Source organism: Glycine soja, chromosome 9 (assembly GCF_004193775.1).
Source record: "Glycine soja cultivar W05 chromosome 9, ASM419377v2, whole genome shotgun sequence".
Classification (NCBI taxonomy): Eukaryota; Viridiplantae; Streptophyta; class Magnoliopsida; order Fabales; family Fabaceae; genus Glycine; species Glycine soja.
Window position 1 is genome coordinate 4055865 of NC_041010.1, and position 14584 is coordinate 4070448.

The 14584-nt window shown below is 31.1% G+C and overlaps 1 protein-coding gene across 1 annotated transcript; it reads right to left on the bottom strand.

Annotated features, from left to right (window-relative positions):
* Positions 1-10767: 10767 nt before the first annotated feature.
* On the bottom strand, positions 10768-14194 carry LOC114367861 (galactan beta-1,4-galactosyltransferase GALS3-like). The gene is made up of 2 exons (XM_028325089.1): positions 12884-14194; positions 10768-11319 (listed from the first exon to the last, which is right to left on the bottom strand). The coding sequence occupies exons 1-2, from the start codon at positions 14101-14103 to the stop codon at positions 10971-10973; spliced, it is 1569 nt and encodes a 522-aa protein (XP_028180890.1). The 5' UTR covers positions 14104-14194; the 3' UTR covers positions 10768-10970.
* Positions 14195-14584: the final 390 nt, after the last annotated feature.

The following is a 14584-nucleotide window of genomic DNA, read 5'->3' on the forward strand; positions in this document are numbered from 1 at the left end:
GGGATATATGTACACCTCATCGAACATGATTTTCAATTCATTAATTAGAGTTCTAGTTAAAAAGAAAGGTTGCTAACCCATACTATTTGGGCTAAGCTTAAGTCATGTTATATATATCATATGTCTGTCTTAACTAACAATTACGATAAAAAAAAAAAACTTAATTAGCATGATATATTTAATAGATCCATGACTTGATTAACATGGTCTATTTTTAGGTATTATTATGGTATTCATTTTTTATTAAGTATTCTACCTATTAAGCATTTTATTAATCATTGTTACTTTTGATAAAAGAAAACGCATTTATTCTAAAATCATTATATAACAAATGCTTACAAAAACTCACCATGGATAAACAGGTCTATTGTTTATTAGGCTAATTATTCTATAAAGACTTGTTCCATTATGGATATGATTAAAGCTTAGATAACGCTTAGATAAACAAATTAATAAAAAAAATATTTATAGAAAATATTAAACTTTTATCATGAGTTAAAATTAATTTATGTGATTCAACTTATATAAAAGTTATTTTATCTAAAGTTTTTTTTTTCATTTTGTTCCTAAAAATTTTCTTTTCGTTTTAGTTCATATATAAAATGTGTTTATTTTATTTTTCGTTCTTAGATTTAAAAAAATATTATTCAAAATACTCTTTTATTATTGAAAATACTATTTAAAACAGTTTAAAGACAAAAAAATAAAATAAATACATTTTGTAAGAATTAAAAAAAATTATAAAAACAAAAAAATATTAAATTATAGAAATTAAAAATATATTTAAACTTATAATTTATGATTGGTCGTCATGTGTGCCGTTATTAATCCTCCCTACTAATCCCTCCATAAATGATCATTCAGGAATAGACCCTGATTTATTGCTGATTTAGGTGATTTGTTGCCCCTATTTATGTCACCTGCTAGGCCATATATTTTTATTTAAAAGAAATAGGATTTGAATTCATGCATTAACATTTAACACACATACCACACGCAGATCTGCGTCCACATGTTTCATACATGAAATGTCTCAAGACAACCACAAGTTGCAAAGGCAATAGCAAATTTTGTTCCATTTTGTTTCTAGAAAATAGCTGTTAAAGCAAAAGTTTTGAATTTCTACTTGTTAAGAATCATGAGTAGATATTTTTTGTATATGATTTATTTTATATTTAAAGATAAAATTTAAATATTAAATATTTAAATAAAAAAATACAAGTTACTGTTACTTATAATAATAGTTGTTGATGTGATGATTTTCTTTAATCATATTTATTTTTGAGATTTTGTTTTCTTCACCGAAGGGTCTACTTAACAGCTGAAAGGCCAAAAGAAACACGTGTGCCTGGCCCAAAAAAGACAGCATCTAACACAGAGACTAGAGAAATCCCATGCGCATGCATGCTCTAGTATTTGAATTGAACAAACACATCTATGAATGAAGGACAAAAAATAAAATCATGTCTATCAAGAGATTCTTCTACACTAAGGTGAGCAAGAGACAAAGGAGGCAAGCTAGTCCAATTGTGAAGAAAAAACCATTTCTTGCAACCCCTTAAAATAAGTCATATTTTTTCATTTTTTTAATGGATAAAAATAATAAATATATGTGACCCTATAAGCTGACCTAAATTAAACCAAATTTAATTAGGTAGTACAAGTTGATTTGTTTTTTTTTTTTTAGGGGAGCAGGGAGGGAGGGAGGGAGGGGGGTCCTTGATAGTACAAGTTGAATTGGGTATAAATTTTTGTGCAAAAGTCAATCTGACTTCGTGTGTGTTTGGATTAGTTTCAATTGTACCAAAATCAATTTCAAGATAAGTTGAAGGTTAAAGCAACAAATAGTTGTTTTAACTTTTTCAAATTTTTAATTTTAATATTTATAATGATTTCCGGATCAAAATTGATTATGGGAGGTATCCAATTTTGAATTATTTTTGTTTCTAAATCTCACCCAACAGGGGCCAGGAACCCCTAGGCCCTAACAACATTTGTTATTTCAAGTTTTAAAGGAATTTTATCCTATTCACAGCTTTATTTTACTCTTCACACCACCTACCTATTTTTGTTGTAATTCTTTTTTTTACAAAAGTACTCTATGAAAATTAGTTTTCATACTCTATTAAAACATAACTACATTACAAAAACTTGATTTTGTAAAATCTGAAGAAAAAAATAGGGGGGCTGAAGGTGAAAAGAAAGAGTAATATTTTGAGAATATAAAATAATGAAGGTGTGAAGAGCAAAAAAAAAAGCATAAAAAGCATGGGCCTTCGAAGAAATCCTCAAATGGACTTCTTTAATAGTCCAAACTTCAGTATTATAGTGCAAATCCAGGCCTCAATTCTAACTTGGACACTATAAGTAGACCCTAAATACAAACAAGTATGACCCCAATATAAAGCTTGAATAAAAAATAAAAATAAAAAAATAAAAGGAAGCTACCTAAGAAATTCAAAGTCTAGTAGTGTAGACTAGTAATATTTCTGTATTTTACATTAGAAGGTAAAATTTCAACAAGGTATAAAAACTAAGGCAATTGACCGATATCTTTAAAGTATTAGTTAAAAAATTAAAAAATAAATATTTTTATTAAAATATATAAAGTTATATTATTTATGATTTTTTTAGGCTTTTGTATGATTTAGTAAAAAAAAAAAAAAATACTACTATAAGACTTCAATGGCACATGTCATGATCCATTGACTCCTTTACCACTTACGAGGTACATACACAGATGACAAATTTTATTGGAGTTTGCATCATATTCATATGTACATATCTTCTTGAGCTCTGTAACAGTACTAGTACTACCAGGTTCACACGTCATGCATTATCTGCAACGTGCCCTATCGTAAAAATAGATGACTCCAAATACAAAATTCAACACTTTTTATGCACCTAAAGCTATAAACAAGTGCTAAGCATGTTGGAAAATCCTAATCCCCTGTATTTCATGCATCTTGCTCAGCACTTTTTAGCACCGATAACTACAAGTATTTTTTTTCGCAAAAAAAAGAAGATTAATTTTGATCTTTCTTGTTAAGCATGTTATACATTGTACTCGAAGTATCATGCAAACATTGATGTTTCTTCTTCATTAGACTGTTTTAACAATGGTTGTTAATTATCACTTTTATCAATTTACTTTTGTTTTAACGAAATTCAAAAACTTTTAATTTTTGTAAAGAAAATATTATTCGATTTATTTGTCTTTTCAAAATTTTAAGATAATATTTATTATTTTTTTAATTATACCCTTATAAAAAAAAGGAAAATCCTATAAAAAATATCAGAATAATAAGTAAAAAAAATAAAAGACACACTACAGATATATAAATAATTTTAACATAAACACAAATTTATTTTATGACCATAAATAATAACGAATAAAATGAAAAAGTATTTGCGATTAATGTCAAATTTGACTAACTAGTTGCTGATATGTCTCGGCTTTCATTTTATTTTATTTTTTAGCTGAAATTGTCTCTAAGCTAAGATGTCTAAATCATTTATTATTTATTTATTCCTTTGGTCTGCTGTCTATTAAATACGTGTCCACTTATACAAGATTCTACCAAAGAATTTGTCTCGTGGCAATCCTCTATATCCAGAAGATTTTGATACTACCGTTGCATAAACAGAGACGGACAAAACTAAGAACCTTATGTTACATTTAATTTCTGCATAGATGAAATCTTCCAGTTCCAGTTTATTTCCCTTTCACAAATTCAGATTCTGTTTTATTTGGAACCTAACCAATAAAAACAGCAAAGCATGAAAAAAAAAATCATCGTTCCAATCTATTATTACTAGGAACTATCTTAGCATAATTATCTTAGCCTAGTTCTCTTGGAACACATACATTATGAGGATTGGTTAGAGATTCCGCATGCATAAAATAAGGGGTTTTCATGAAGGAAAAATTTGAAAGCAAAATAAGAACCACCATGCAAATGAATTTGAGAAACCAACCACCTCTTTTATTATTGTGGTTGAGTTATGTTCAAATACGCACATTAGAGCAGACAAATAGAAAAAGATAGGATTATATGGTTGGTCAGTGGAATTATTCCTTCGATTAATCAAGAAAAAGCTGTGTTATTAGTATCAAATTGTCTATACTTTATTTTTCAAAATGGTATAGGTTCTATATAGTTTAAGATAACAATAAGAAACTTTCTCATATAATCAACAAGTCTTCAATGGTCCTATTTTCTTTGCTTCAATGATTAAAGGTAATCATTGGTGCCGTCACGTACCCTTGGAGTAGGTCTTAAGTGGGAAGGTGCCATCCAAGTTTAGGTTTCTCTTAGCTATAGTGTTTTAACTTTTTGCTAAATGTAATGCCATTTGTCTATATAAAACTAAAGAACATGCATGAAAGGTTAATATATAATTGTCTATAGCCATTTGTGCATATTCTGAGTCTTTTGTCACATTGTATTAGATTATGAGAAGAAGAAAAATGGAGCTTGGAAGAGTATAATTGATTTACTTATAGCCGTCTAAGCTTACTATGTCACCGGATTCTGAAAACAAAGGAAAAATGCTTTGTTTATGTCTATATTTAACAGCAGCACACTTTCATGATGAAATTAATTCAACAAGATTCAAAATTAAAGTTTGGAACTCAAGAAAATGGATTCTCTCATGTTAAATTTTTACATGACTATGACATTTTCATGTTCATCTCTCTTTTCAAAGAAAGTAAATACGTGGGCCAATATTAAAATTTGCATACAATTTAGAAAAAAGACTTTTCACATAATATGGTCATGTAAAAAATCAATTTGAGACTAAGTTGTTATGTCTCATGGATAATTGATAAATAATTTACAAGAAATTGTCCATATTCTAAAAATCTAATTGCAACTTCTGCGTGAATTTCTACATTAATGTGTTGCGTAAAAATTCTCTGTTTATTTCTCTCTTTTTGAATGTAAACATGTTTTAATATAATAAATTATTAATTTTGAGTAATATCGATCTCCTTAGATAAAGTCTTGAATATAAATTTTATGAACAAAGAAAAACATTTCATTAAAAATAATTAGTTAAATTTTATGAAGACTAATCATTAAAAAAAATATTGAACAATATTTCATAGCAATAATAACATGATAGCATCCATTAATTAAACTTTTGCATAATATAATCATATAAAAATTCAACATAAAAAAAATTCACTCCCATCTAGTTTCATAAGTACAAACTCTTCATTGAGGTTGGCATCAACAATTTTCATCAGAATAACAGACCCACCCAGCCAATTAAATTTATTTACATATATAAACCGTACATGCAGGAGAGTGGGATCAACATGCACTGAACTAATACGTGTAGAATTGGCCTAACATAATGCAGTAGGTAGAATAGAACCTCCCCTAGTACCCTGCACGTAAAATCATTAATTTTCTTACCCAAAAGAAAGATAAAGAAAGAATGAATTCCATTTAATTATGTACATCTCAAGTATGGGCCATTCCATTTTCACAAGCCTCCTCTTAACTGAACATTAAACCGTGTGATTTCAGAGTTATTTACTAGTACTCTATCCAGATTTTCAGTCCTTTTTTTCTACATAAACCCAACAAATAGGAGATTTATGACAAAAAAGTCAGTAGCTGGAAATTGGTTGCAGAGTAAAGTAAAAGTTTGCAGTAAAGTACTACTACTACTAGTGATCTGGGGGCAACATCAATTATAAAAATATAGCAACAATAAAACGGTGCAATATTTAATGCTTTGATGCCTGGGCCATGTGCATAAAATATTAAGCTACGTAGTAACTTATTGTACTTTTTATAAAATAAATATTTTTAACTTCACTCCATATGATAGGGACCGTCAAATCTCTAGCATCCACTTTAACTAATATTTTATTATGGGTCCAGAAATTCTTTAACCTAGGGATTATTTGGATTTAAGTCATTGGTTACTCTTCATAGGTAGACTTAAATACAAAAGATAGCATACCCCACAGCGCCACTAATCATAATATGGAATCAAAATAAGCAGGAAATGCAATTAATAGCATGTGATGTCCAGAGTATAGTATTTTTATTAAAATAATGGATGCTACACGGTTTGGTTAATAACGAGAGATTAATTAGAGATGCTTCATACTAAGCAATTATTTTTATATAGTAGTCATTACTTTTTCTGTTGAATTAATGCGGCTGTTATCAATTGATACTAATGAACATATGGAAGCTATAAATGAGAATTTAAATAATGGAACTTTCCCATCATTAATTGATTCTTCATTGTCCCTTTCTTTGGGTGTATGGACTCCGAAGAAGTATTCTTTTACTTTTTTGCTTCTTGGTGTCATAGGAAGACGAGAGAAGGAAAAAGAAAAAGAAAAATCGAGACATGTATCAGAAACTCGACACTCCCAACAGAACCCATTGGATGTATTATAGAATATGATTTGTTAAATGGTTTTTTCCATTTCAATTTTGCCAGCTCTTTTCCATGACGTGCCACCACTGCAATTTTTGAGGGTCCATTCATTTGTCCCCTTCCCTATAATCTTTGTCTTCATGTGCTATTGGTGATAACAACTCGTAAACTATTTGAGGGTCCATTCATTTGTCCCCTCCTAATCATCTTGCATTGGTGATAACAACTCGTAAACTAACTTGTTGAAAGTTTTTACCTGATTACCAATTGCATTGGAAGAAGCTTCAATTTAATGTTAAGTCTATTTAAGAGAAATTTTCTAGCATTAACCATGTAGCTCGAGGCCTCTCCTTTGCTTTCCACTTTCACACGCATAAACAAATGTTCAGATTTTTAAGGTCAGAACATGCTAAAGGTTTAATAAAATACTTACAGAAACGAGATTCTTACATATAATAACGAGATTTAAACTCGCATTTTCGTAAAACATAAGTTAAATATTTAGCGACTAAACTAATTTTTATTGGTTTATCAGGCTGGTTTCTATTGGCAAAAATTATCAAGGTTTTATATACATTGAGGAATTGTAATTACATTGTGTGACACTTTCTAGGAAACTCACATCATGGACTCATACAATTGAGTTATCTTTTCCTAATGCAATCATGAGATTAAGAGATAAAGAAAGACAAAAAATTGAAGAGTGTAGTAGAAGGCACCCAACATGAAAAGCTAGTGAAGGAAAGAACATAGATGTTGACTAATTTCTAAGGCTCATTATGGATACACCATTTATACATTATATGAGCATGTGCCAGCAGGCTGAGAATGTGATATTAGATACCTCACAGCCTGCCCTTCAACATAGTCACACCAAGACTTTTCAACCTTTAAATAAAGCATGCCAATAGCTTGTAGGACCCCTGCCTTTTTTTTGCCCAAACAAATAGATATGGCATGTGGACCACATTATCATTTAGCAGACTATATATGCTTTTCAATTTACACAGTTTCAATATTTATCTAAAAAATTCTGTTTTATGTGAACATAAAGTGGGAAAAAAATAATTACCCTTATATTATTAAATTTTTACTCTCTTGCATGTGTCTTGGATTGTGGCTCTCTTTGATGCCATTCCTTAATTAGCATATAGTCATTCCTGGTCAACCGACAGGAGAACAAGGTACCCCGATAACCGATGTTTGGGTTCAGCTAAAGCCACGTGTATTTCTAGAGAATGGAAATGAAAATTTTTTTTAAAAAAAACCAATCTATCTATTAAATGAAATGATATGTTATCGAATTAAAATCTAAAGGTTTAGAATAATAATGCATCAAATCAAAATTAAGTTCAATAAATAATAATGATGTTCAAGTTATTTTTTTTTTCTAATTACATTTCAGGTATGTAAAAGATTACACGCTACACTGGCTACCAATAAAAGATTACAACGCTTTCTTTAATTTCCTTTTTTCTCTCCATTTCTTAATTTTTGGCGTATTTTTTTTAATTTCTTGATTTCAGATGCAGAATTTACGTATGAATCATTGAACTGGTTCTTAAACAGACATCATAAAGACAACTTTGACTTATTAGGAACTACATATGCCCATTACATCATTTTCAATATGTAGATACAGTTGCTTTGCAAATATTCTTAGTATAAAATTGAAAGAAGTTCCGCGTACTGACAGAAACTAATTGAGAACATTTATTTTTAATTTTATATTGCCTATTTACCTGCTGAAGTGTTTTTTAAATAAATTTTAGTATCCGTGTATATATATTAATATATATTAATGAGTCAAATTTAATTTTCTTATATTAACAGTAAGCACAGAAATATTTAGAAAAAAACAATCATATATTAGTAAAGCAATTTTATTTAAAATTAAAAAACTAAGCTTAACTCTCCTCGCTTTCTAAGTTTTTTTCTATTTAATAAAATTATTTTTTTCTTTTTAAATTTTGACTATCCTCAATCTAGACTCTTCTCTAGTGACGGAAGATTTCGATAAAGGGACACAGTTATGGTACGCTAGCAAAAAGATATTTTAGTTTAGGAAAAATATATTTTATTATATGTAAGTATAAGTTACAATATTAAAAAATCAATTTAAAACCATTGCTGGTCTAAAAATTTGCCGTACCGTTTAATAGTATATTACCATATTATTGAAAAAATTTAGTATTCTAAGTATCAAATCCACTGTGTCAAGAAAAAGTATCAAATGGTATATTATCGAATGAAATTATAAATCAAATCAAAACTAAGTCCCAATAATAATGATGTTCAAGTTTTGTTTTTTTAACCTAAAAAAATAAGTTTTGTTTTTTAATTACCATCCATGGAATTGGCTTTGCTTTTAAAGAAAAAAGAATTCCTCCATAAGATGAGGCACTTTCCTTTTTCTTTATTTTGTATTAATGATGATATTAGTTCGAAGTAATTCTACCAAAAATATTATTCTTTATTTTGTATTGATGATGATATTAGTTTGAAGTAATTCTATCAAAAATAATGACTAGTATTATATGTAAGCATATACAATGTGATATTTTCCTTCCATCTTATTTTAGGAGTTTTGAAATAGATGAAGGATGAAAAATTTATGTATCTTTTAAATCACATTACTTGTTCATATTGATTTAAATTTTTAAGTGCTTTTTTTAATCAAACATAAGTTTTATAATTTTTGTTTCATATTATTTTTATTTTTGTGTTTTACTAATTTTAATTTAATTACTTTAGTTTTCTTATTAATTTTATGCTTGCTTAATTTTCTAACCTGTTTTAACTATAAAAAAAAAAATTCCTATATGTCAAATTGAATGCATTCTACCAACGTGTGTAGTTGATTCAAATAGAATTGGATTTAAATTTTTTTAAGGTGTTGAGATTGAGTTTTATTGATGAAAAAAAATGTAATTATAAGAAATAATATGATTATGAAAAAAATACATTCTCATAAAATAGTTTTTTATTCAATAAAAATGTATATAATTCTTAATTTTTTTTTTGTAATAAATTACTCATAGATTTATTTTTTAAAATTATGATTGTTAGATTTATTTAAAGTTTAAAACTAATATCATATATTTTGTGCTTTTATTTTTTTATAAAAAAAATCACTGTATCCATTATAAAATTTGTGGTTATGAGTAATAATGATTCTGTTAAAGATAATTAGTTACCGGCAACTAATGGTTCAATCATGTGCTGTTATAATACAACCAACAGAAAGAGCGCTCATGTCATCGACATGTCCTTTTTGACTTGTCCTAAAGCTAACCCCTTTCATCAATCACTTGCTCCCAAACAAAACACCGTTCAGAATCTAAAAAGAGTATGGACTATGGAGTCCACAAAATTTGGTAGTTTTCTTCTCTGAAACAGGGACATATTCGACATTTCGCTCAGAATATGTATACTTTATTAAATAGAAAATCTCTCCTAAATGTTTATATATATATATATATATACGAAATCTCTCCTAAATGGTAGTATATATAATACAGTAATACACCGATAGATGGGCGAAGTAAAATAACAAATTAGTTATGATTATTCATTTCAGCTTTTGATAGTAAAATATGTACCAAAAAAGCTTCTGGTATCAAGACTTATCAATTTAATTCTTAATTTTAACTATTTTACGGTCGTGTTGATGCAAGTAATAAAACAACCATATATCTTATAATTTTTTAGTTTAATGCTTATATTCTCACAGGTATAATGTCATTTAATTATAAATTATCATTTAAATTATTTTAAATAATTATATTAAAATTCAATAAATTAATCATAGGTTATGAACTCTTTTTCTCATTATTTTTTAACTTTTGTGCATTTCAAAAGACTAAAATATGTAATGATTATCAAATTTAAAGAGTAAAATAAATTAGTCAAATTCAAAGAAAAAATAATAGTATTAAAATTAGAATTAACCCATTTAGTTTCTTTTTGTAAAATCAAAGGACCAAGATAATCAAAATAATTTTAAGAATCAAATTAACACTTCGCTCAATAATCCATAATTTTAAGAAGTTGATCTGGCATTAAAAATGAAAAACAAAACCCCTTTTTCCAGAACTTCTGTTCATCAAATAGGAAAAAAAAACAATAGTATTGATACCAAATTTTATTAAGGAACAAGAATCCGAAGTAGAATAAAAAAAAAAAAAAGATGCATGCATACCAGCAAAGCAACAGGAGCGCATTCACTACCCTTCCATATGGTGCCACTGTAGGTGGGGATGCAATCATGCCCCACCGACAACATAATTGAACCATTCATCTTTATTCATTATTTATTTTTTTACAAAATGTAAAAAAGAAAGAATAAAAAAAAAAAGGAAACACAAAAGAACTATTTAAAAATGAAACAAAGATCATATACCCATCTGTAAATATACCACATAAAAAAATTAAGAAAAAAAAAAAAGAAAACTATCAAACAGGAAAGAAAAAAAAAACCGCTCAATGAATTTCTACTCTAAAATACAAGTTAAATTATTATATAGTTTTAAAAAATAAATTAAAAAAAGTTGGCAGTGTCATTGCCGTGTCTTGTGTTGTAGCCTGTCTCCAATCATCTTGAGCTCAAATTTCTTGATCACACCAGCAATGTCCCTCATGGTGGTGTCCAACACATAGGGGGTTTTGTCATATGTGATTTCTGTTGAATTTATAAGCATTTTACATGATTCTCTCTTTTCAGCTATGGTTCCATGATAGTGGTAGTACATTATTTTCCCTTCAGTTTTGTGAGTGGTCTTTCCTGCAAGGTTTTGTGACATGTGAACCCCAGTTGCATACAAACTCCTTGGTTGCACTGCATATTTTCGATCCCTTCTAATCCCTTTCTTTGAATCTTTGTACACCAGCTTCTCAAACCCCCATTTCCTGCAAAAAATAAATTCATACACCACAACACCATGTGAGAGACCACACAACACCCCACATAACATTATATATGCTAATAACATAAACATATCACACAGAATGGTTGACAACTGTGTAGGCAAATGTTGTCAAACCCAACTGTAAAGGCAACAAGACATTCACACAACACAAACCAGCTTTCTTTTTTTTTTTCCTTCTATTTCTATATTCAGCGTAAGGTAACAAAAGCTAGCTATATAGAAACACTTGGAATTGGACAAAACAGCTAGATCTAACTGTGGCTGAGGGAGTGTGAAATTAGGAAACGGTAATTATCATTATCATGAACATGGTAAAAAAAAGGGGTCGAGTGCACCCCAACAAATCCGTCGCAATTAAAGCTCTTGTGGACCAGGTGGCACGGGTCTTATTCCAAAATCAAAATCAAAATCAATACAAGTGAACGTTCAGGAAAAAAAAATCATCACCATCATCACTAGTAATCACGCTCTATGATTCATTTACTTTTTCTTCCTTTCAATTGCCGGAATTAAACATGATATTGACATTTTCCACAAGAGGCAGGGCAGCACAGCAAGACAAAGTTACTAGCAAGAGGACATGTATGTGATTGAATTAAACAAATGTTCTGAATTCCCAGTTTCACATTTAAAAAAACCTTCCACAGACAACAACACCAGCTTGCTATTTTTAATGTAGTTAACACTATCTCCAGCTAATAAATAAGAAATAATAAATCACTCTTGAACAAAGTTCAAAGACAAATACCACATTTTGACCTGTCCACAGGAATGGGCTACTCCAAACTCGTACAAAACCAAATCAAATCCCACCTTCCACACTAGGGAAAGAAACATCACGCAACCACTCAAGATCCTCGACATTATCAAACACCAAAACCATACAAGGAAAAATCCAATGACATCACATTTGTTCCTCCAAACTAACCACCCGCAGTAAATGCTCCTTACACTCCCCCACAACCATCCAAGATTCCCTCATGCCTAAACTAAAAAACCCGAATCAATCCACCTCAAAAACCTCCACAGATCCACTTACTACTAATCTCATAATTGCTCCATCAACCAAAATCCCACAACCGACACAAAGAAAACACAAACCCCCCATTAGCTCCTTCAATTTCGCAGCACAGAAACACCCAAACTAAACTAACCAATCCAACACATTATAAAAAAAACAATAAGAACTAAATCATCAACCAAGCAAAATCACAAAACTTTTGGCAAACCCCATCAATTTTTATTTTTTTTTGCTACAAGCCTACAAACATTCTTCCTCCAAGTCATTCATGCTCGAACCAGATTAGACTACTGTAAACAATAAAACTCTTCTTTTTAAGTGTTTAACATTCCATACCAAAATTTTGAAAATTTTTTATCAATAAATATTAATTGTTAATTTGTAATTTTTTTTAACAGCCAACCTGCTGTCTTTTCCTCTTTTACTTCTTTCTTAATTACTCAATCACCCTTATATCTCCGGTGAACCCCATCAGATAAAAACAACAAAATTCGAAAAATTAAGAAGTTTAACGAAAATGTACCTATATGTCTTCCCGTAATCAGAAGTAAGACACAACTTGCTACTCATTGGCATCTGTTCAATGGTGAACTGAGAGTACTCAGAGAGCGAATCAAGCACAGACTTAATAGTACTCTTTGGCGGCACATAGATGTACTCATCCACATCAAAGAAGAACATCCACTTAGCCATGAACTTATACCTATGCAAGCAATCATTCACCACCATGAACTGGTTATGGTAATACCCATCAAACCGTTCTTGGTCCCTTATGTCATGCAGAGTCACATACCCCAAATCCATCCACGGCTTCAGCACCTCAAGAACCTGTGGGTGGACCCCACCGGCGTCGTGGATGACAAAATGCGATCTTGGCCCGAAGAACTTCACGTGGTACGCGATCCACTCCCTCACTCGCTGCGGGTTCAGGTTCCCGTAGAGCGAGGAGCCGCAGTATAAGTAGTCGTACTTCGGCTTCGAGGAGAATAAGGTTGTGTCGAGGGTACGAGGTTGTTCGGTGAGAGCTTCTATTCTGTCGGTGGTGTTGAAGCTGGCGTCGCCGCCGCCGGAGGTGGAGGCAAAGAGGACGAGCTTCCCGCCTGAGTTGTCGGCGTTTACGGGAATCGGGAATGTGCAGTTCACGATAACTACGGTGTAGACGCGGCCGTAGCCCCAGTCGGGGAGGATCTTGTAACCGACGGTGGTGGAAAGTTTTTTCTTGTCGCCGGCGAGTGAGAACCACGCGCACTCGTAGGTGGGTTTGGCGTAGACATGAAGAGGCTTCGAAGCGATGCCTATGATAGCGAACGTGTCGAGGCCACCTCTGTAAGCGCCCATGGTGACAAAGTTGTAAGCTGCGGAGCCGTAAGGGTTGAACACGCGCTTTATTGTTCCGTCGGGGAGGATTTGCTCTGACGATGGCGGCGACGGTGGCGGTGGGGAGGGTGAAGTGGTGGAAGATAAAGATGCAACGAGTGGGGATGCTGATGCTGATGCTGATGCTGTTGCTGTTACTGGTGGTGACGTCGCATTAGTTGAGTTAGGGATAGTTTGGGTAGTTTGAGTGACGCGTGAAATGCAGACGCGGAGGTCGGAGGCGGAGATGGTGAAGCGGGAAGGGAGGAACTGGAGGAGAGTGGCGACGGCACAGAGGAGGAGGAGAGTGGTGAGGAGGAGTTTGAGTTCGGCGGCGTAGTTTCCGAGTAGGGCTACGTAGAGTTTCTTCTCTCGCTCTTTGGCCATTGGTGAAGAGTGAGAAGAAGAAGAAGAGCTTAGAAGTTGTGTGTTATGTTTTTGGAGGGGTTTGGGTTGTGGCTTATAAACGAAGGGGGGAATATTTATGTCATGATATAAATAGGACGTATTATGGTGATTGAGGGTTGTGTGTGATCTGTGAAACGATGCCGTCCATCTAATGAGGGATTAATTTATTTCATCTTTAATTAGACAAACCTTGACATACTGATTGATCCTTCAAAAAAAAAAAATACTGATTGATAGATACTGTTATTATTGTTCTCAAGTATACTTAGAGTTTTTTCACTTGAAAATTTATGTTGATTTTTAATGTAAGCGAATTATTAAGATGAAGTTTTTAATTTTGATGGAAGATTATAAAAAATTCTCATAGTTACTCCATCCATCCCAAAATAATAATCATTTTAGGTTGTTTTTTACATATAAAAAATAATAATAAATAAATAAAAGAAACTAATAATTTTAT